Here is a 22,708-nt window from a genome sequence, read left to right on the forward strand (position 1 = left end):
GCACTATAGAAGGTGTCCTATAAGATCCCTGTGGGACCTTAGTGGGACATAGGACTCTTTAACCCCAGCAAATTGCTGACTCAAGCCTCAACCCCCTTATGTGGGATGATGACTCCTGGTCTATTCACAGTGTTGGAGGGAAACTGGGGACCCAATGGATCTGTGTCGGCCTGTGAGGGTGAGAGGCAGGGGACAGGTTTATTGTAATTCAGGGTCTCCTCCACCTGCCTATTAACAGAGGAGAGTTTCAGCTTCTTTCAGGTTGCCTAGCGGGAGATTCCCACGCACATAAACGGTATTAATAACTTTCTCCTGCCTTTTATGTGGTCAGGAAACCTGTCCTCTGCCCAATAAAAGGCAAGAGCAGCGATAGGGCTCTGTGTGAGGCCTTGTTGTCCTTCAGTTCTCTCTACAGTCCGGCACAGCAGAGGCATGGCAAGCCGCTCCTACCGCATCAGCACGGGCTGCCGGGTGAGGAATTTCAGCTCCTGCTCTGCCGTGGTGCCCAAGCGGGGCACTCACAGCTGTGTCAATGCCATGGCCTACCAGGGGGGCAGTGTTGGGGGGCCCGGCTACAGACGCCTTGGGGGCTTTGGCAGCCGGAGCCTGTGTGTGGTGACCTCCCCCCGGGTCGCAGTGAGTTGCAGACGACCCCTGCGCAGTGGGAGCAGTTTTGGCTACCGGGCAGGAGGTCTCTGTGGGCCCAGTCCCCCCTGCATCACCTCCGTGTCGGTCAACGAGAGCCTGCTGGCCCCCCTCAACCTGGAGATCGACCCCAACGCTCAGTGCGTGAAACAGCAGGAGAAGGAGCAGATCAAGTGCCTCAACAACAGGTTTGCTGCCTTCATCGACAAGGTGAGAGTCTTGGATCACATGATTCTTCAACAGGGGTGTCTGGGTGCTGTTCCCTGAGAGCTAAGTTTCAAGTACCTGATGAGGGGTTAGGTTCAAATTCTGCTACCAACTAGCACTTGGCCTGGAGAATGCAGCTGAATTGGGGGTCTCGGTTTTCACATGTCCTGAGAGTCTAGCCTAAGGATGGATGTGTAACCACCGTACAGAACAGGAGGGTTTATTGCTTGCCCAGCAAGCTGTGTGTCAGTGACCCCACCTTCCCAATCTCAGCTGTTACCCAGTAGCGGGAGGGCCACGAAAGTGTCTTAGAGAAGATGCTGGTCTCCCTGACAGGGAGTGGGGAGCCAGGACCAAGAGGGTCCAGAGGCTGCTTCCCTCTTGCTTCTTGGTGGGTGCTCTGCTGGGAGATTGCATCTGCCTGGAGGGAGCATCTTTCCCTAATTGGCTCAAAGTACAGTGAGGGCCTGTGCATGCAGACTCAATAGGATCTTGCATGTGACTTTGGGGCCCCTCACTGCTGCTTTCCCTGTGAGAGTGGTCAGTTCCTGGTCTGGGGAGGGACTCACACCACTGCACCAGGCCAATTTTCCCCTCCTCTGGAGCTGCTGACAGCCACTCTCTCCCTCCAGGGTCCTTTCTTTGGGTTCTAAATGGCATTGAACTCCAGGCTGCAAACTGCATTGATGCGGTGGCTTTAATCCTGCAAAGCAGCAAGTCAGGGCTGCCATGGCCTGGGCCTGCACGTTCAAGCTCAAGGGAGATGCCCTTCGGATAATCAGGGTTTGGGTTCCTTTTCCACGAGCACAGACAGTTGAGAGTTCTTTGTACCAGGCTTGTATTCCCAGGAGGTTGGGCTCCAGAGAAAATCACTGAGTTTGGGGCTGGCAATAGCAAACTTGGATCGGGGTGTGGCAGGTGGTGTGAAGGAAGCCACACTGAGAGGTGTGCCTGTCTGCCGCAGGGTGGGGACGGGAGTTGGAGGGGGCAACTGCTACTCGACCCCAGATACAGGCCTAGCATTGCCAGAGCCTCAGTTTACAATAAGACTCAGAGAGAAGGAGGCCAAGTGGCCTGTTTGGTGGCCTAGTTAGTAGCCGGGCTCTCCTGATCCCTGGTTGGGGGCCCCTTCCACTCCTTGCTTCCAGTGCTCGAGGATCAGATTGAGTGAGAGTCGTGGAGAGTGTGTTTTTAAGTTGCTGCCATCTGGATGCCATCTGGAGCCACTCTTCAGTGCTTAATACATCACAGATTGACCTTCTCATGAGGCTGACACCTGTGTGCTGGCAGCCTGCATTTCTTTCTGGAGGTCCCGGGGATTGTTTATTTCCAGGGCCATTTAGGCTTCTGGCAGAATTGAGGTCCACGTGGTTATAAGATTGGGATTGTGCTCCCTTGCTGGCTGGCTGCAGGGGTTGTTCTAGAGGCTGTCCACAGTCCTTGGCTAGTGGACCCTTCTCCTCATAGGAGTGGGTTGATGCCGTCCCATGTTTCAAATGTTTCTTCTTCCTCCTCTGAGCGTCTCTCTTGCTCTTGTGCTTTCCTCTTCTGCTTTGAAGCGTCCCTGTGACTATCTTTTGCCTACCTGGACAATCTAGAAAAATCTCCCAATCTTCAGGTCCGTAACTTTAATTCCATGGACGAAATCCCCTCTGCTGTGTACCATAACCCATTCACATGTCTTGGGAACAGACATCTTCAGGGACCATTATTTGGTCTTATGGCACACAGTCTGCAGGATCAGATGTCACTTTGTGCAGAATGAAAAAATGATGGTCAATTGTGTGCTCTTTCTGGGATGGGTGGAGAAAGTTACTTGGGGAATGATTTTGACTTGTACTTTCAGACTTTGCCAGTGAGGTCCCTCCTTGGGAAAGTCACAGGCTGCTGCAGGGCAGGGGCTATTCCCAAGGCTGAGAGAGCTCTGGGGGACATGGCGCTCTCCGTAGGTTCCCACCCTGAGTCTTTCCTCCCACCCTGAGTCTTTCCTCCACTCTGGATGGCAGGTGCGCTTCCTGGAGCAGCAGAACAAGCTGCTGGAGACCAAGTGGCAGTTCTACCAGAACCGCAAGTGCTGCGAGAGCAACCTGGAGCCCCTGTTCGAGGGCTACATCGAGACCCTGAGGCGGGAGGCCGAGTATGCGGAGGCCGACAGCGGGAGGCTGGCCTCGGAGCTCAAGCACGTGCAGGAGGCGCTGGAGGGCTACAAGAAGAAGTGAGATGAGAGGGCTGGCACAGTTACAGGGAGTGGAGTAGGTTTTAGCTGAGACCATGCAACTCTCCTGGAGGCAGAGACTGCTGAAGGTCAGAGACCCTCTGACCACCTACCAGCAGGTTCTGCTTTATCAGACTGCTCTGTTTTGTCTTCTCCCCCAGCTTCCACAGCCCCATGCTGGAAACTTGGGAAAGATTTGGAGCAAAGAAGAGCTCCTAGTCTGGGATGGGTGGAATACTCCACTCAGGACACAGATTGGCATAGGAATGGAGGGAGAAGAACAAATGAAGCTGGAGGACCAAGAGCCCCAGTAGGGCTGGAGCAGGACCTGGGAGAAGCCAGTCTAGCCTGGGTGGACAGGGAAAGGGCCTGGAAAAGGAATCTTGAACATGGTCAGGCTGTTGCTGCTCAAGTATCAGAGGGTTCTAGACAGGTCCTTTCTTCACTCTGCAGAGAAATCCAGCTTTCCTTACATCAGGCCCCACAATTCAAATGCCAGTGTCCATTTTTTGTTTAAGCCTGGGTTATTGAGTTTGGCCATTATCTATGCTAAATTCACTGGGTCACTGTTAATCCACCTCCCCCCCGCCCATCGTAGATCCAGGCGGAGTGAATAGAGATTGTGACATTAATCAGTCCTGAGTATTCTAATGCTAACCTTCCTTGGCATTATCCTTGGAAGATCAGGTTTTACCATCTAGATGGACACAGCAGAGGGTCTTTACCTCCCTTGGGGTGAAGCAAATGCACATATAATTTTCAGTGGTCAGGTGTCAAGGTATGTCTCCCATTTTGGGCATGTGAGAACTGGTAATTATAGAGCTGAGAGTTTATTGCAGCCCAAATTTCCCTGTAATTAAAAAGTTGTGGAAACCAAGCTCTGGGAACTCTGCTTTCCTTGTCAGTTAGGGCCAGTCTGCTCCAGGGAAGAGGCCTCACTGGCAAGGAGAAGGGGACCAGGCTGGTGGAGGAGGCTTGGGGAAATGCCCTAGCCTGTGGATTGCCTCCAGGGATTCAAGTCTTGGATACTGGTGTGGATGGGAGAGGGGAAGACAGAACCTCATAGGGTGTGGCTTCAGAGAGCTTCATTCATGTTTTGTACAATTTCGGAGTTGAAAGACTTGAGGGAACACCTGTGTGCCTTTCACTTACCCACAGATATTTACTGTGTGCCTTGCTGCACAGCAGATGACTTAAGCTAAGATACAGAGAGATTAAGTGATTTGCAGTGATTGCATTCCAAGCTGGGACCACTGTCCAGTGTCATTTTGCAAATTCATTTGTGACTGGAAAAATAGCGATTCAGAGAGCCCAAGCCTCTTCTTCAAAGGCACACAGAAAGCTGGGGAAGGCCAGGGCGTTTTGCAGCCCTGGGCTCTGGTGGGCTGTCTTCCCACCTGTGCCCTCTCCTTAGGTATGAAGAGGAACTGGCCCTCAGGGCCACAGCCGAGAATGAGTTCGTGCTGCTGAAGAAGGTGAGTGACTCTGCCTCCTGGGGAAGAGCTCCATCTTGGACCCCGGAGATTCTGATACTGGGTGTCCTGTTGTGTTCCCATCAATCCGAGCACCTGAAAAATGATGGCGGACTGGTTTGGCTGTAGAAGCCATCTTGGGCTTCGTGTAGCAACCCAGACAGTGATGATGAGGCTTGAGAAAAAAATCTCATGATGTTGGCCTGTTTGTAAGTGACTTGATTATATGAAATGTTCACTTTTGGGGCCCAGGATGTAGCTCAGTGGTTGAGCACTTGCCTGGTATGTGTGGCCTGCCATTCTGGGCTGTGGGGACAGGCCTTGCTTTCAGCAGGGTTCTCAGCACTGGAGCAGCTTAGACTTCTCTTCACTTCCTTCACCCAAGTGGTTCCACGTTCACACCATGGGAGGGAAATGCCAGTAGTTGATAAAGAAGAGAGGCCCTGAAGGGGAAGACAAGGCGTCCAGTTTGGAGGGAACATGTGGTTGGTAGGGCAGGGTCAGGTCAGGTGGAGAGTGGGCCAGGAGATGGCCTTGGGCCCCCAGAGAGCAGAGGCTCAGGGAGCAGCATGGCGGGGTGTTCCCTCCTCATCCTCTCTTCCGTCTCCACCAGGACATAGACAGCGCCTATCTGCGCAAGGCAGACCTGGAGGCCGATGTGGAACCACTGAGGGAGGAGGCCATCTTCCTGCGGACCCTCTATGAGGAGGTAACGTAAGGGCATTTGGGGTGTGTCCCCTCCTGGTTCCGGGGTCCTAGGGAAAGCAGTACATTCCTTACTTTCCTAGGGCCCGAACACTCATTCATTCAGGCCTCCTTTCACAATGGGTGATGCCCTTCCTTTAAAATGATTTGAAAGACTCTGATGCAGTCCCTGTCCACCCGCCATCACTGGGAATAGAGATTTGACAATTAATTCCCTCATTCAGGCAGTGTAGAAACCCAATTAGATAAAGTTAGCACAAAAAGACGGGGCAGGATGCAAATATCACGAGTCATCTGTTTATTCAGGAACAGGGTGTAGGGATGAAATGGCACCCGTGGACCCACTTTCCTGGTGGAAAATGAGCCACTGAACAAAGAAAGGGACTAGGTGTTTATAGGTTATTTTGAGTGGTGGTCTAGTGTGCATATCCATTTTCTTGGGCACCCAGGAATTTGAAGTTTTGGGGGTCAGGGGCAGTGTCTGGAGAGGTTACTTTGAAGGAGATTAATGCCATCTGGAGACTTTTACTTTAGGGGTGATAAAACACCTCCTCCCTGCCTGCAACCACACTGGAAAACCTTTTTCTTGGGAGATGAAGGCTGTCAGTGCAGGGCCTTCTTTTCTCTCCCTTTTTCTCAGGCCTCATTATCTTGGGGATTTCTCATTCTCCCTTTCTATTGGATAATCCACGACTTTAACTCTGGCTGTTGGCTGATGGATTCCATTTGGACAGATAGCTACGGCTGGTGTGGGCACATCAGGCCCTGCGGTGGAGGGATCAGTTGATCTGCACACACGTAAATCTGCCTCTGCTGATCCAGGCACTAGTGGAATTCTCCCTTACTCACTGCCTGGGGTCGTGTCAGAGCTACATTTCTAAAATTTCCTGACCTGCTGGTAATTTTCTTTATTTCTTAAGGTCTAGAGTTGGGGCTGGTTGCCTGCACAGATGGGAGGGGTGGGGGTTTTGGAGCTAAGGCACTGGTTGTCTCCCGCAGGAAATCTTCATCCTTCGGTCACAGATCTCGGAAACCTCAGTGGTGGTGAAGATGGACAACAGCCGGGTGCTCAACATGGACGTGGTTGTGGCTGAGATCAAGGCTCAGTATGATGATATTGCCAGCCGCAGCAGGGCTGAGGCCAAGTCCTGGTACCAAACCAAGGTAAATGGGAGGGCCGGCTGCCCCATTGAACAAGGAGGATGGCTGTGACCTGGAACTGCCAGGGACATGCACCCATGAACTCCAGAGGGGCTGCAGCTGAGGACCCAGGCAGAGCAGAGCAAGGGGGTGGGATCGCTACAGAATCACGGGCTGGCGAGTAAGACTCTCTGCTGTGACATCCCACTGTGTCCTCCGGCCACTGTGTCTGAACGTCTGCCTCCCAACCTGCAGTGTGAGGAGATGAAGGCCACAGTAACCCAGAAGGGTGAGAACCTTCGCAAAATCAAGGATGAGTTCAGCGAGCTGAACCGCACCATCCAGAGGCTGACGGCCGAGGTGGAGAACGCCAAGCAGCAGGTTGGGGATGGGAGAGCCTGTTAGGGCACCAGCCTCTTCTCTGGTTCTGTTTCCCTGCTATCTTTGGGGATGCCGCTATCTTTGGGGATGCCACTGTCTTTGGAGAAGCCTAATTTTAACTGTGCCAGAGAAGAACTCATCCTTTCTCCTTCAATGACACTTGCCATTGAATTTCCAGTCCTTATGAATCTGATGTAAACAGCATCCATTTTTCATTTCTCTGGTTTATGAATGACATGGGATATGTCCTCATGTGCTTGCTGGGCATTTGTCTTTCCCCTTCTAAGGATTGCCTGGGTGTGCCAGCTGCCCAGTTTCTCACGGGGATTCCTGTCTCTCTCGGTGATCTGCAGCATTTCCTGTCCATTCTATCTACATTGCAGCCCTTTGTCAGTTGCATACATGTGGCAATTAATTGACCCTCTCTCAGTCTGTTGCTTGTCTGCTTGCTTTGCTTAGTATCCTTTATTGAACAAGATCTTCATCCTGGATGTGGTTAAATCTGTCAGTTCTTCCCTTAGGGGCTTTTACTTAGAAAGTTTTGAGATCATAGCAGTGCCCTCTCATATTTTTGCCCTCTATTAGACTTAAAGTATCACCTCTCACATTGAAGTCTTCAGTCCATTTGAACTTTATTTTTTTGCCTTATATAGTGAAGAGGGTTTCAAATTTAATCTTTCTACATATAGTAAGAAAATACATAATGCATCCTCTCGCCCCGGTATGTGGTACCATCTCCAACATAATGCTGAGCTCATACATACACCTGAGCTCATACGTACACCTGGCTCAGTTCCCATCCTTTCCCTCCTGTGTGGCTCTTCTCAACTACAATTCAAAATGTATCACAGGTAACTTGTTAGTAGTACTAGTTGAGCTAATGGAACATGGGAACAGATTACTTTGTAGAAGTGAAATTGGAGAAGATTTAAAGTTGTTCCCATCCTGACATTGGTCTTGTTCGTTTGTATCCTGTTGCTCCATCTTAACTGGGATGGAATGGTGAGGCTGGAGTTCAGCCTGATGGGAGTAGTTGTTCTTTGGATTCACTGGACTAAAGAATGAGACCCTTTACAGTGGCCTCTGAAAATCTGGGCTTGTCATTGCTTAATTGGGTAGGCTAGGATAAGTCACAGCCTCTCTGACTCTCGATTTCTTCACCTGTGTAATGGGAATAATAATGCCTGTTCTGACAAGCCCATGGAATCACTTTGAAGGTCAATTAAGATAATATCTGTGAAAATGCCTTGTAAACTAACATTGGTGTTCAACCTATGGTAATATCACTAATTATTGTCTGTGCCATTCTGTTGTTAACATTTCCTCTCTCTCATGACTTGATTGCAAAATCCAACTGTGTTATACAAAAAACTGATACAAAAATGAAGGAAAAAACTCCAAATGAGCCATTATTTCTCTGCTTAGTGAATTTTCCATCCATCTATTCCTTTTAGAAAGTATCAAGTTCAAAGTTGACCATTTTAAGTGGCGGTAAAATAGGAGAATTACCCAGCACTCCACAGTCTGCACCCCTTGCAAGCTCCTGTCTCCTCTTCTTCCCCACAGCGTTGTAAACTAGAGGCTGCCATAGCCCAGGCAGAGCAGCAGGGTGAGGCGGCCCTGAGTGACGCCCGCTGCAAGCTGGCTGAGCTGGAGGGCGCCCTGCAGAAGGCCAAGCAGGACATGGCCTGCCTGCTCAAGGAGTACCAGGAGGTGATGAATTCCAAGCTGGGCCTGGATGTGGAGATTGCCACTTACCGCAAGCTGCTGGAGGGAGAAGAAAACCGGTGAGGACTAGGGGCTCTGAGGTCCCTTTACATCCTCCCTCAGGGCTGGAATGGTGCCTCACTGGACTAGAATTCTCCAGGCAGAGAATGTTCAAACTGAGATCAGCTCAAACTGATCATTGTGTTTAGCCACTTTCTCATTTTGTAGATAGGCAAACTAAGATCCAGAGTGGGGAAGGGGTTTGCTCAAGATCACAGCCAGGTGGTGGCTAAGCTAACATGACACCAATCTGGTACAAAAGCAAAGGGATTTGGCTTTGATGGCTCCCTCCCTCCTTTCCCCTGCAGGTTATGTGAAGGCGTGGGATCAGTCAACATCTGTAAGTTGGTTGTGGTGGGTGGGACATGGCTCTCTTGGGTGTCAATAGTCTTCATATCTAACTGGGGACTGAACCTCTGTCTATGGGGCACCAAATGAGGGAGACCAGAGCTGAAGTCTCTGGGAAATGGACAAATGGATGGCCCCAAATAATTTGGCCCCGACATGAACCCATCTGAAATATCCATGAAGACTAAGTTAATGAATGTGACAAATTCTATAAAATAGCCTAAGCCTTTCTGTTACACACTGTCTACTCCTCATGTAGTCTTATGTTTTCATGAGAAAAAAATGCTGTATTTACATTTTGATCCTTTGGGGCCTCCGAAGGTAGTTAGTAACTCTTGATCTTTCTGATCAAGGCACCTTCTAGGCCAGGTGCCTATTTCTGACCCATTTGTTCAGTTTACCTTTCTGGCAACCATATTTCTAGACGATTCTTCTAGCGTGATACATCAGTTTTTGCTTAAATATCACATGAACACATCTCAACCCCAGTCTGGTCCAAATCGAGTGAGGAGTCCAATTTGCAAACCACGTTCCTTTAAGAAGCAGATGGCAGTAGGTTTAGGTTTGCCTGTGGTTTTCAAAGACTCAGGTTGCTAGTCCCTCAGAGTATGAAGAGAGTTAATCATTGGTTATAAAAGATTCTGGGTCATACCATGTCTGGGATAGAAGAGACTTCTGACCTTGTGTCTCTGTCCACAGGTGTGAGCCGTTCCCAGGGTGGCATGGTCTGCGGAGACCTTGGTTCCACTGTCTCTCGTGGCCTGGGGGGCGTGACCATCGGCGGAGGTGCCCTGTGCACCCCCTCTGTAGTGGGAGCCTGTTCAAGTACAAGATATGTGCGGTTTGCATAGATGGGTGTGGGACTCAGGGTGGGTTGGGCGTGCTGGGGGCACTGGGGTGGGAGGGGCAAGTCTTTTCTCTTGTGGCCCAAATGTTGGTGTAATAACTTCCTGTTTCAGGGGCATAGAAGTAACTCTCCAGATTCCTTCTCATTGGAGTTATGATTACTCATCGATTACTCCCTGGGCTTGGCAGGGAGGTAGGTAGAGGCATACTCAGCATGTGGGACCATCCATGAGTTTTGCCTTTGGATGCGAGGGGCTGCAGATACTGTCCAGCATGGTAGGGGCATTGGGGGATGTGGACTGGGGCTACAGGGAAGCCCCTCACTTGAGCTGAGAGATCGGATGTTCCCTGAGCCTCTTACCTAGAGCTATTTATATGTGAGAATTAAAAGACTGACTGAGACTCATCAGCTGAGTTTATACTGTTTGGTCTTTGAAATCCTATTGTGTTTGCATGTGTGATTTCCATGGAACTTCTTCTTTCTTCTGGTGTGCTTAATTAAATGCCAGTAGCAAAAAGCTGTCTCCTAGCAACTGAGTGCCTGCCTCCTTCATTGTTGCCTGTCCAGAGTCCTGATTGTTTTGATGTTTGTCAGGCTGTGATCCAGGCATGACAACCCACACCAGGATCCCTGTAGGTCCTGGGCTCTATCTAGACTATGAATCAACAACTCTAGGGATGAGCCCAGGAATCTGTATTTTGCATGTTCCCACAAAATTGCTGTGCCAATTAAAGTTTGAGGACCACTGGTTCATGTGGGCAGAGGGGTGAGGAAGGTCAGATAATTCTGGTCATGGAGGTGAGTTTTCCTCTGATTCTGCAGGAGAGATGAATTACTCTCTCTGTGTTCTTCCTTTGGCTTTGCTGAAAGATCAGAGCCACAGTCTGGATCACACACACCAGAGTGGGATGGGGATAAAGGGAACCCGTGTTCATTAAGCATCTACTAAGTATCTGGCATATTAAGTACATATTTCATTCATCCCTCACAGCAACAGTATTATTATCCTATTTTCCAGACAAGGAAATTAAGGCTCAAAGGAATGACTTTACTAAAGTTGTACATCTGGTTCAGGATCCAGACTCCCATTTAGGGAATGCTAATGTTCAGATACCTTGCCACTGAACTCTTAATTGTTCCTGCAGGGTCAACATTCTGGATCATTAGGTACTCCTGGACAAGGGGTTCTACTTTACCAGTTGTTGATACTTCAGGTATAAGAGATGGGAGGTGACATGGGGACCTTTTTATAAGCATTTGTAGGAACATCTCCCCATAGACTCTGTTCTCCAAGAATTCTGGGTGGATCTTATAATGGGGCATTTAAGGCAGGGTTTTTGGGTGGGGACAATGCCCTTTTGTTGGAGGGTATTTACCTGATGGCCTGGACTGAAGTCTAGGGTGAACTCTGCCTCTGGCCCATTCCTGACCTGAGAGTCCCCAGGGAGTGTCACCTCGGGAAGCCTGGGATGTGATGTGTTGATGAGAGGGATTTCTGATGGAAAACTTTCTCTTCTTGTATTGGAAGAACTCTCCTTATTTTATTTGGAAACTTAAAAAAAAAGATTTTAATAAAGACCTTACTGGGTAGAAGATATTTTGTCACAAGAATACATATTTGATCTCAAGACAGTAAAACCTTTGAAAGTTCTGGGCAATGCAGTCCCTCTGACACCTTTGGATCATATCTCTGGGGGTCTCATTGGTCAGGCTAATGTAGGGAAGTTCACAATTTCCTCTGAAGGTTCTGAGTCTGCCCAGATGATTTGACAAGAGGCAGATAAACAGGAGAAAATGCATATGATGTATTAATGTGAAAATGTGTATGGGAGCTACATACGAAGTAGAGACTCAAAGAAAATACTAGATGGTTGAAGCTTATGCAGAATTTTGAGCTACAGAAAGAAATAGGGGCTTGAGGTTCCCGGGGAGGTGGCAGCAAGTTATGGAAAGTAAAGGGAAACATGTACTTCAAACAAATGTTGTCTTATTATGCGGATAAAATGTTCTAGGTACTCTCTCAGAGCTACATTTAGAATAATAGATGAAAAGTCTGTTTTAGTTTTTACTCTTTCCTGGTGGTTAATCTTTCCTGGTTATTTAATGAGACTTCTACCAACGAGGCTTTAAGAAAGCTGCACTTCTTTTAAGGGAAGTTTCTTCCACCAGATAAGGGAGAAGATGATCAAGAGCCTGTCGAGGCGGAGGAGAAGGTCACAGAGACTTTGATTCTAAGTCTGTTTCTCAAGCTCAACATGTCAGAGTAATACTCTTCAGAGTGTTGTTTTCTGAGCCCATCACGATGCCTTGACCCCGGAGGACCAGGGTCTTTCTTAGCAGTTCAGTGCTCCCATCTCCTGCCTCTGGGACCAAGAGGGTCTCATGGGGGCTATATCATGTTCTGAATCCCACCAATTGAGTTGGGGGTAAAATCAGGTTGAAAGGGCCACCAGAATAGCTCTGAGGTCCTGGAGTGAAGGAACAGGAACTGGGAGAGGGTCTGTGTTTCCTTTTTGATGATGGTGATGGTGGTAGTAATGGTGATGACAGTGGAGGGATGGTAGTGATGGTTATTGTGGTTGGGTGGTGGTTGGTGATGGTGATAATGATGGTGGTGGTAATGGTGGTAATGGTGATGCCTCAAAGGGTATGTACTTACCAGTTTATGCTTTGGATGTTTTCTTCATTTTTAATGTATAAGCTTGTTCTGTATGTGCTGCTCCTACTCTATTCCATTCCCTGACTGCTCACTTTTCACCCTCACTGCCCAGGGGCAGTGAATTATGGTGGGCACACTGGGGATCCCCCACCTCTCCTCCTCCTCCTCCTCCTCCTTCTTCTTCTTCTCTTTTTTTGGGGGTACTGGGATTGAACCCAGGGTTCTTTACCACTGAGCCACATCCATAACCTTTTTAATTTTTTTTTAAATTTTGAGACAGGGTCTTGCTAAGTTGCCAAGGGTCCCAGTAGATAACTGATGCTGCACTGGAGCTTGCAATCTTTCTGTCTCAGCCTCCCAGATTGCTGGGATTAAGGCATGCACTACCACGCAGGATGGATATCTTGGTATTTGAACAAAGCAGAAGTAATCAGGGATTTCCAGGGGGCACAAAGATGTCTAGTGAGGTTTGAGGAGGCAGAAAAGTAGCACAAGACATAAGTCTTCTCCCACTGCTGGTTCTTGCAGACAGGTACCCACATCCAAGAATAGCAGAGCTTAGTGCTAATGTCCTAGTTGGTATAATGTGCAATGAACGAAACATGTTCCAGAGAGCAGCAGTGATGTGAAGAGTCCAGATAAGGAGTAATTCCCAGATGGTCATTTCCATGTCCATGTGGAACACACTTTGTAATTTCCTTAATGTGGTTAATTTGTGTTTCTCATGATGCTTGGGTCAGGTGAGTAATAAAAAGTTGCATTTCCTGAGATCTCAAAGATTGAAGCAGGGAATAATCAAAGACCCTGGGGCCAGGAGAAAGCCATCTTGGGAGTGTTTGGGAGGATGGTTGAGGCAGTGGGGGATTGAGACTTGGTGGGGGAGTATTAGGGGCTTCAGCAGTAAGAAGAAAAGATGACCAAGCCCAAGATTGTCTGTAAGACTTGGAAGGGCTTTAATACTTTTCAATTCTTTGGAAACTTTGTGTTTGGAGACAATGTTAAATATTTACATAAGAATTGATTACAGAGAGAGATCTGATTTTCCCTGATAAAGGTGTTAGCTTGGTTTGTGATGTTTCGAAGGAAAAGGGAGCCTAGAAAAGAGATCCAGACTCACTCCCACAGACTCCCCTTTATTGGGGCTGCTTCTCTTCTGACTTTTCCTTGATCTCTCCATTTCAGATCACTTGACTGTAAATGTTTTGTTTCTAATAAAACCTCAATCCTTTGTTACTTGGATCATTCCTTTGCCTTCTTCAGGGAAAGAAGAAGCGAGATGCTGGAACCGCAGAGCTATGAACCAGAAGAGCTTGCTCTGCATCTGGGGTAGAGGTTTATGTCCTCATAAGCCAAAGGCACCCCTGGCTGACTGAATCAGTTGCCTGGTCTATATACTAAGCATGTGAATATATTAAAAATGTTATTACTACCTCCTGGATCCTGTCGATTTGACTTTTTAGTGCACGGTGTCATGTTTTGCTTATCAAATGCTTATTGAATGTGGCATTTTAGTTTTTCTTGATCCATGGTGACATCACCATTGTTTCCCCCAAGCACATGCTCACTCCAGCATTCCAGGTCCACAGGAAGTGGCAGGCTGGAAAGACCTGAACCCTATCATCTCACAGTCCCCCAGACTGATGCCCAAATTGTGAGGGCATCTCATTGAAACCTGGCAGTCCTGGCAGAACTGGGGCTCTCATCTCTATCTCCTGACACTTTAGCCTCTGAGAGTTAACTTTTCCGTGGACAATGACATGCCCTAAATTGTAAGCCTGCCCTCAGGGTGAAGAGAGCCAGGAGAAAGAAGGAGGGCAGCAAGAGACTGAGGAGGCCTGCCTGGGGTGAACCCTGAACCTCAAAATGGATTGGTAGCCTGATTGTTCAGAAGGCAGAATGGAGACAGAATAAGAGATCCTCAACTTGAGGTGGGGTGGGGATGTGTGAGGTGAGGGGAGGGCTGGCAGGCAGGGAGAGCTGAGGAGAGCGCCGAGCAAAGATCAGCTGGAGAAGGGGCATGGGCTGGCCCATGTGGGGTGGAGAGAGTGGCCCTGGGAGCCTCAGAGGGTGGACTTGCCTCACTGGGAGTGGGTCCAGGTCTTGAAGGATCTGAACTGGGTGGAGGGGTTGGATAGGGCTGAGGAGTAGGTGGGGAAAGAGGTGATGGAGGGAGCTGGCACTGGTGCTGGGAAGTCATCCGAACCTGGAGGAGTGGGTGGGGTTGTAGCTGCCAAGAGTAGGAGGAGTGGGGCTGGGGACAAAGGGGTTATGGGTGTGTGTGTGGGTGCTGGGGCTGTAGTCCAGGCCTACAGGGACTGAGGAGGACCAAGTGGAATTGGGCAGTGGAAGTGGACAGGAAGAAGCAGTGTCACGGGGGTGGTGACGACAGGAGAAATACTGCCTGGGACTGGGACAGAGGGGAGCAAGGACTCGGTAGCTCACAAGATCACATACCCTTCTTGCATTGCAGCAGCATTTATTGAAACACAGATCAAGACAACCCAGAAGGCATGGCACCCACAGACAGTCATAACCAGAGGGGACCCAGGAAGTGACCTAAGCTTCTCCATCCCACTAACTCTGCATCGGATCTCTTCTGTACTGGGCAGGGGGAGATCTGGAGCAACCATGGAGTCTTTGAAATGTATAAAGGTGCACTGAATAACAAGACCTGTCCAAAGTCCCCTAACCAGGGGCTATAGGCAAAAGGATTTCCACCATAATGGGCCTCTCCACTGGGAGGTCACAGGAGGAGTCTGGCTGGAGCAGGTTAACCCAGAAGAACAGTCAGCCAGAGAGACAAGCAAACCACATTCAAGAATAAACTGGCAGGGTCTTGCCCACAGGCCATTCTTCCTGGCAGTACAGGGAGCTGCTGGGGTGGGACCTCCTCTCTGGTTGTGGGAGGCCTGACTGGGTGGTTAGGATCATGCCTTGACCCAGGGGAAGGCCAAGCTTCCATGCTGTACAGTCACCCTGGGTGAATGGTAGTGTCCCAGAGAGCTTGGTGAATATCAATTGGCCACAGGTATTTGGAGCTAAGCTGGAGTTAAGTGAAGGGTTAGGAATGGCCTTCTAAACTGAGGCCAAGAGTTGAACTAGGAAACAGCTCCCTAAAACAGGAAGGTGGAGGAAAGCGGCCCAAGGGTTTTTCCCTCTCTAGGAACATCTGGAAGATTCCGGAAGCAAGCACACATTTTCCATTCACACACCATTCAGTGCTGGGGTGGACGCAGGTGGGGCAGGTGGCTTGGCAGGAGGCCCCCACACTACGCAAAGCGGACTGACCGACTGCTCGCACAGCTGAAGCTGGAGGAGCGGGGCTGGCAGGGGCTGCAGGAGTCTGGGGCCATCACTGTGATGCTGCCCCCCGTGGCCGAGGGCCCAGAGGTGATCTGGCGCCCAGGGGTGGTGCTATATGTGAGGCCCCCACAGGTGACTCCACCACGGGAACTGCTGACACCTGTGGGACAAGGAGACATGGAGGGATGAGAGGCTTGCTGTGATCTAGTCCACCCCAAGGCGGATCCAGAGCACAGGGAGCTGCCTCCTCCGCAAGGGGATTAGTGGTCGGAGGCGCAGGCCCAGCTCCTCTCAGCTCATCTGGAGGAAGTGAGGACTCTTGAATCCCTTTCTACAGCCTGCAGCTCACTGTGGTCACAGTAAAGGGCACTCGGCTCTGGTTCTGTTCTTCCCTTAGTGGTCTTTGGTGAGGAGCCAGGGGAAGAAAGAGGCCCACTCTCAGGGGAACATTGGAGGTTCAGTGGGTTAAGGGAATGGGTTCACCTTTGCCCATACAAGGCCACTCCCCTCCCCCCCGCCCTTCCTATCTTCCTTGCTTCCTTCCTTTCTTTTACCAGAGATTCAACTCAGGGGCACTTGACCACTGAGCCACATCCCAGCCCTATTTTGTATTTTATTTAGAGACGGCACTGAGTTGGTTAGTGCCTCTCTATTGCTGAGTCTGGCTTGAATTTTGATCCTCCTGCCTCAGCCTCCTGAGCCACTGGGATTACAGGCGTGTGCCAATGTGCCGGGCTATAAAGTCAATTTTCTAGGGGGGTTTCAAGCAAATACTTACAGACATTCACGGAGCCCACACCCTCACACAGCCTAGGGGAAAAGAAAACTCCACATTAGCTCTATGCACTCAGCTGGAGTCCTTGAGACCAACAGTTGCTTGGGGACAGAAAGGGTCATCCTGTGTCCTGTGTACAGAGTCTACTTCCTGAGAGGCAGGAGGGGCTCCCCCAAATCTGCATGAATGCTCCCTCTCTTTAGTGGCTCTCCCTCCATGGAGACCAGCTCTTTTGAGTTTCACTGAGTGTGCGGGTGTGGCGGCTGAGAGATGACCTCTTCTTGCCGCCTCCAGTCCGATGCCATGGCCCACCCTAGCTCGTTCCAAGGGAGCTCTCTGCAGAGTGGAATCGAGAGCTCCCGTGTGTGTGAAGGGCTTTGGGGTGCTGCAGAGCTACGTGGGGGTCCGTCCTTGTCACTGTGCACAAGCCCACAGTGGGCTCCCAAGGAAACTTTGCAACAAGAATGGGTTTTAGAGGCACACGAATTGGGTGCAGGTCCCTGTTCAGGTAAGTTTCCGTGTGACCACGGGAAAGGCACTCAACTCAGCATACGTCTTTATCTTTGGATGGGAAAGATTATACCTACCTCATTGGGAGGATTATAAAGAGAGTACCTGACACAGAATAAGCTTTGATAGGTACTATTATTATTAAAGCCTGCCAGTACTAGCCTGGTCAGAGTTACAGGTCACACTTGGACCCAGGACAGTTTCACTCCGGGAAGACAAGGGCCTCCGCCTTCTCCCATCAAGTGCTAATCAGGCCCGACTCCGCCGAGCCCCCAGGAGTGGGCGTCCTTGGGGAAGTATGACTGTGGACCGGGCTCCCCCTTCCAAGCACCCCAAGGTCCTTCTTAGCCTCACCTGTGCTCCTCGCCCTCCAGCAGGCGCCGGTAGGTGGCGATCTCGATGTCCAGGCCCAGCTTGGAGTTCATCACCTCCTGGTACTCCTTGAGCAGGCAGGCCATGTCCTGCTTGGCCTTCTGCAGGGCGCCCTCCAGCTCAGCCAGCTTGCAGCGGGCGTCGCTCAGGGCCGCCTCGCCCTGCTGCTCTGCCTCGGCCACAGCGGCTTCCAGCTTGGCACGCTATGTGGGTGGAGATGTGAGGAAAAGCTAAGAGAGAGAAGGCTCAGCGTGACTCGCCTGAGCTGATGAGGCTAGGGTAGGGAGAGGAAAGACCTGGAGAAAAGGCCGGGGTCACGGTCAGGCGGCTAATAGGCTGGGAACGTGATGGAGGCAAGGGTGTGCTTTCACCTCGCCATAGGTACAGGGTGCCGTGGAAGGAGCTAGCTCTCTCATTTGGAAGTCAATGACTGCTCATCCCAGCCAGAGTGCTGTGCCCTTTCTCTGGGTCCCTGCTTTCTCCTGGGGGCAACCGTGTTGAAGTTTACTTGTGCTGGATGTTGAGTCTTCCCTGTAACCTACCTGGCACTTGGCATTCTCAATCTCAGCCGTCAGCCTCTGGATGATGCGGTTCAGCTCATTGATCTCCTCCTTAGTGCGGCGCAGGGTCTCCCCGTGCCGGATGACCGTGGCCTTCATCTCCTCACACTGGAGGAAGCAAAGATGCTCATGAGGTTCTGCATGGGAATCCCACCCACTCAGGGTACCACGGATGCCTGTGCAGGTTGTACAGTGCTCAGCAGTGCAACCAGACTTGGCAGCTCTGCCCTGCTTTTCTTACCATCCTGCAGGTAATAGGCAGTTCATTTTCCTCCCACTGCCATGTCTAGGAGGCAGGTGTCCTAAGTCACTCACCTTGCTGCGGTACCAGGACTCAGCCTCAGCCCGACTGCGACTGGCCACGTCATCATACTGAGCCTTGATCTCAGCCACGACACAGTCCATGTTCAGGTCGCGACTATTGTCCATCTTCACGATGACTGAGGTGTCTGAGATGTGGGCTTGGAGAACACGGATCTCCTGTGGGGCCAAAAGGCAGTGCATTTGGGTCTGGTGCCTGACCTGGGTCATGTGCTCCCCACCTGGGGACAGGGCTCACTCCTGGGTGGGGGGCTTGTCAGGAATGTCATATGCCTTTTCCTTCTGCTACCACCTTCATTCATACACCCAAAGCAACAAAGCTGGAAAGGGCCCTAGAAATCACGTGAGAACAGCCTCTGACTTCATGAGTGTGAAACGAGGGAACAGAGTGTGAAAAAGGCCTGACCCAAAGGGACCCCTCAGGGGAACTCGGTGTGATGCCCAGAGGAGTGATTAGCCCACTAGTTAAGGCCCCTCTCTGTGTGGGAACCCCTCCCCCATATATCCATCTATATCCAACTACAGACCGACACTCCACCAACCAGTGTAGACATGACACTCCAACCCACAGAGGTGCTCACAGACCCCAAGGAGCCACGCACACACGCTCTACCATTCACATGCATGTGAACACAGATGTGGCCTAGGCTTACACAGCCCACACCCCACGCCTTACCGCGGACCCCTGTCATGTGTGCGCGCATGTTCTTTTCACTTGGAAACGTGCATCTGCATAGGCACCCTGCCCCAGCTTCCCTAGTCCCTGCACCTGCCTTCCGACAGCCCTGGCTGGTGCCCTCACCTCTTCGTAGAGACGCTTCAGGAAGCTAGACTCCTCCACCAGGGCCTCCACGTTGGCCTCCAGGTCTGATTTCCGCAGGTAGGCGCAGTCCACATCCTGGCATTGAACAAAGAGGAGGCAGGTGCATGGGGAACGAGGCCAAAGGAAGGTGCTCGGGTCAGTGTGGTGACTCTCCCGTGCTGGAAGTTGCACAGATGGGACCCCCTCCCTCCCCTGCAACCAGCCCCCTTACCTTCTTTAGAACCACAAACTCGTTCTCAGCTGTGGCTCTCAGAGCCACTTCCTCTTCATACCTGGAAGTGAGAGAGGGAAAGGCTGGAGCTGAGAGGACCAGTCCAGCTCCTGGCCAAGTTCTTCCAGGGGCTGAAAAGGAATGAGCCCCCTTCAGGTGTTATCTTGTCGTCTTTGTCATCTATTAGTACATTATTCCTGGGCGAGCTTGGCCCAGCCTGCTTCATTCCACCCAAGTCCTCTGCTTCCGGAATGAGAGCAGAATGCACATTCCACCCCAGGCCTAAGGTCTGCAGCCTAGATCCAGAGAGAGCCACTGCTACTGTTAGGGGGACAACAGAGCCGGCGTCAAAAAGGAAAGCAACGGCTGGGCAACAGACAGCTGCAGGACTCCCCTGGAAATTAATTCCAAGACTAGGGGTAGAGGGGGAGCCGGGGAATCTGGGGAAATCTAGGTCCCACTGCTTAGCCCCACTGGGTCCAGGAAATCCTGTTAAAGGAATCTTTAAGAAGCTGCTGCTCAGGGGTGGCGGGCAGAACCTTCTAGCCTTCCCTCTGAGTTACCCTGGGCGTGGGCACTCACTTCTTCTTGTAGCCCTCCAGCACCTCCTGCACGTGGTTGAGCTCCGAGGCCAGCCTCCCGCTGTCGGCCTCCACACACTCAGCCTCCCGTCTCAGGGTCTCGATGTAGCCAGCAAACAGGGGCTCCAGGTTGCTCTCGCAGCAGCGCTGGTTCTGGTAGAACTGCCACTTGGTCTCCAGCAGCTTGTTCTGCTGCTCCAGGAAGCGCACCTGCCATTCGGGAGGAAGAAAGAGACTCAGGGTGGGAACCTGGAGAGGTGTCTGTTGCCTTGGAGCGCTCTGCCCTTCGATGCTGGCTAAGTAGGGTTGAGCCATGCAATTGAGTGAAGCACAAGGGACCCTGTTCCCAGCACCCCAAGGGAGGCAGTTGATAGACCCAGACTTGGCGTAAAGCCAAAGGTCTGGTTCAAGTTCAAGTTTTGCCACTTTAAGTGGGCAGGTTTTAAAACTTTTTGATATTGGGTTCTCTCATTTCTAAAATAGGGATAATAGTGGACGGAGTTGTGAAGATCGAACCAGTTAGTACATGCAAACTGCTTAGAACAGACCCTGACATGTATTAAGTGCTCAGTCAATATAACTATTATAATTACCAGTTTCCCTTCATTTATTCATTTATGCAAAACCACTTAATTGAGCTCTCACTATGTGGTACCAGGGCCTGTGCTAGGATACACACTTCTTTGTCTGTATCTATGTCATCTATCAGTTCCACTCGATTATCACAATCCTGCAGGGGGTGGACATTGCCTTTCCCACACCACGAATGGGGAACCAGATCTTTCCATGGTGTGAAATGACCCAGCTCGTGATAAGTGATGGGGTGAGGACTCAAGGGACATTGAGTCCTGTCTTCACTTGCCCACCACAGTATGTCTAGCAGCTTGTCTAAACTCTCTCAGCTCTTATTTGAAAGATGGAGGTGATGCTATCCCATTGGGGCATTTTGAGGATTAACTAAGATCACTAAAGAAAAATAGGAAGATGGCCTCTTTGCCCCAGAACCCCAAACCTGATATTTCTGCTGGGCAGGAAGGCCTCTCCCAGCCTCCCTCCCACACCTCCTGGGCTGGCAGCGCTCCTCACTCTGCTGGAGCTGCTGGGTCTCCTGTCAGCCAGACCCCTGCCCCGTCTGCACTGCAGAGCTCCATCCATGGCTAAGCCTGGGTTAATTAACTGTCACTCATCCACCACGGTCTTTGGAAACTAATAAAAACAACTAGCATTTATTGAGCCTGGACTATTTGCCAGCATTCTTCATGCAGGAGCTCATTAGTCCTCCTAACCAGCTGGGGAGGCAGGTCCTGTGATCCAGACATGTAACCTGCTGACGGGCACAGCAAGGGCTTGGGGAGGCAGCGTGCCCTGCGTGGTACCCACCACGTCACGTGCCGTGAGCCACGACGTCTTATTCTCCTCATTATCTCCCACTCTTCCCACACCCAGGACCCAAGTCCAGTTTTTCAGGGACAGCTCTGTGACTGCCGTTTCCTCGGCTGCAGAAGTACACACAGCCTTAGGACCGCAGACTCCATTTCTAGGCCACATCTGGACCTCAGAAACTTGGCTGGAATGAAGTGACGGAATGGAGCCTTCTACCTGAGCGGGTCTGCATTTCAACCTGGCAGCTAGCCTGTCTCCCAGCAGACTTTCTGAGGGAGAGCGGGGCTGAGGTCTTCTCTGGACCATCATAGGTCTCACTGACCTTGTCAATGAAGGCAGCGAACTTGCTGTTGAGGCACTTGATCTGCTCCTTCTCCTCGTGCTTCACGCACTGCGCGTTGGGGTCGATCTCCAGGTTGAGGGGTGTCAGCAGGCTCTCGTTGACCGACACGGTGGTGATGCAGGGGGCGCTGGGCCCACACACACCGCCAGAGCGATAGCCGAAGCTGCGTCCACAGGAGCCAGCGCGGAAGCCCCCAACAGCCATGCGAGGCCCACAGGAGCCCAGGTTACCCAGGCTGCGACTGCTGAAGCCGGTGAGCCCCCGGTAGCAGGACACCCCCCGGTAGGGGGTGGCGCTGATGCAGCAACGGTTGCCAGTTTTGGGGGCCACTGCTGAGCAGGAGCTGAAGTTCCTGGTGACCCCACATCCTGAACTGATCCTGTAGGAGCGGCAGGACATCGTGGGAATCTGAGCAGAGTGAGCGGCTGTGAAAGTCAGTGCGGGCTGCGGAGTGTGAGGCTGAGGATCCTTCTGGTCTCTCTGATCCTCCCTGGTCCTTTTATTGGTGGGGAGAGCTGGGGTTGGCTGCATAAAAGGAGTGAAAAGCCATTTTATGTTGTTTATTGGCTTGGGGAATTTGCCAGCAACTCCCCAAGGACTCATCTTAAAGGTGAGCTCAGCGGCGATTCCGGCACCGTAAAAGAATTGAAGATGTTATTAGGGACACTGTACGTTTGCACTTTTCATCTTCAAAGCTCGTTTACACACATTAAGTAATTAATTTTCTCGCAGTCTCTCTGTGAGAGGGCCTCAACCCACACTTGGAGACGGAGTTGAACTCCACAACAGTCCGGGGGTGGCTGGTTCTGAGTTACAGGTGGGGCCATCATCCTAAGGGAGAGTTTCTGGGGTCTCAGCTTGGGTGAGCCCTGGGGAGCCATTGTTCCCTCCTGGTTACGTTTCTCAGGTAAATCACTGTCTCAGGAGCTGGTAGGTCAGGCATGTCCACGTTCATCCAGGAAGTATTGACTGGAGGTGGTTTAGGACAAGAGGGGCCATTTTGGCCATGCTCCCTCCGGGACAGCGGCTGCAGCCGACCATCCCTTGAAACCTTCTGGATTTCAGCCCGGAGGGCTCTATTTCAGAGCCTTTATTTCTTCTCACCATGCAAAAGTGCAAACCACTCAACTCTCAGTGGCC

At 51.0% G+C, this 22,708-nt stretch overlaps 2 protein-coding genes across 2 annotated transcripts; one reads left to right on the forward strand and one right to left on the reverse strand.

The window, feature by feature from the left end:
- Nucleotides 1-432: 432 nt before the first annotated feature.
- On the forward strand, nucleotides 433-9,731 carry LOC124982890 (keratin, type II cuticular Hb5-like). The gene is made up of 9 exons (XM_047549771.1): nucleotides 433-855; nucleotides 2,859-3,067; nucleotides 4,482-4,542; nucleotides 5,153-5,248; nucleotides 6,244-6,408; nucleotides 6,640-6,765; nucleotides 8,332-8,552; nucleotides 8,841-8,872; nucleotides 9,580-9,731. The coding sequence occupies exons 1-9, from the start codon at nucleotides 433-435 to the stop codon at nucleotides 9,729-9,731; spliced, it is 1,485 nt and encodes a 494-aa protein (XP_047405727.1).
- Nucleotides 9,732-14,976: 5,245 nt separating this feature from the next.
- On the reverse strand, nucleotides 14,977-21,967 carry LOC124982360 (keratin, type II cuticular Hb5). Its single transcript, XM_047548889.1, has 9 exons — nucleotides 21,548-21,967; nucleotides 19,844-20,052; nucleotides 19,262-19,322; nucleotides 19,030-19,125; nucleotides 18,222-18,386; nucleotides 17,889-18,014; nucleotides 17,329-17,549; nucleotides 16,468-16,499; nucleotides 14,977-15,849 (listed from the first exon to the last, which is right to left on the reverse strand). The coding sequence occupies exons 1-9, from the start codon at nucleotides 21,965-21,967 to the stop codon at nucleotides 15,656-15,658; spliced, it is 1,524 nt and encodes a 507-aa protein (XP_047404845.1). The 3' UTR covers nucleotides 14,977-15,655.
- Between the last annotated feature and the right edge of the window lie 741 nt (nucleotides 21,968-22,708).

The sequence above is a fragment of the Sciurus carolinensis genome, chromosome 4 (assembly GCF_902686445.1).
Source record: "Sciurus carolinensis chromosome 4, mSciCar1.2, whole genome shotgun sequence".
In the NCBI taxonomy this organism is placed as follows: domain Eukaryota; kingdom Metazoa; phylum Chordata; class Mammalia; order Rodentia; family Sciuridae; genus Sciurus; species Sciurus carolinensis.

Excerpts from the sequence above, each read along its gene's own strand:
- LOC124982360 (XM_047548889.1), bottom strand. The coding sequence starts at position 21,967 with ATGTCCTGCCGCTCCTACAGGATCAGTTCAGGATGTGGGGTCACCAGG. Across the intron at positions 18,387-19,029 it reads TGAAGCGTCTCTACGAAGAG|GAGATCCGTGTTCTCCAAGC; the intron begins GTGAGGGCACCA and ends TTGGCCCCACAG. Across the intron at positions 16,500-17,328 it reads CTGGAGGGCGAGGAGCACAG|GCTGTGTGAGGGTGTGGGCT; the intron begins GTGAGGCTAAGA and ends CTTTTCCCCTAG.
- LOC124982890 (XM_047549771.1), top strand. The coding sequence starts at position 433 with ATGGCAAGCCGCTCCTACCGCATCAGCACGGGCTGCCGGGTGAGGAAT. Across the intron at positions 8,553-8,840 it reads CTGGAGGGAGAAGAAAACCG|GTTATGTGAAGGCGTGGGAT; the intron begins GTGAGGACTAGG and ends TTTCCCCTGCAG. Across the intron at positions 8,873-9,579 it reads CGTGGGATCAGTCAACATCT|GTGTGAGCCGTTCCCAGGGT; the intron begins GTAAGTTGGTTG and ends CTCTGTCCACAG.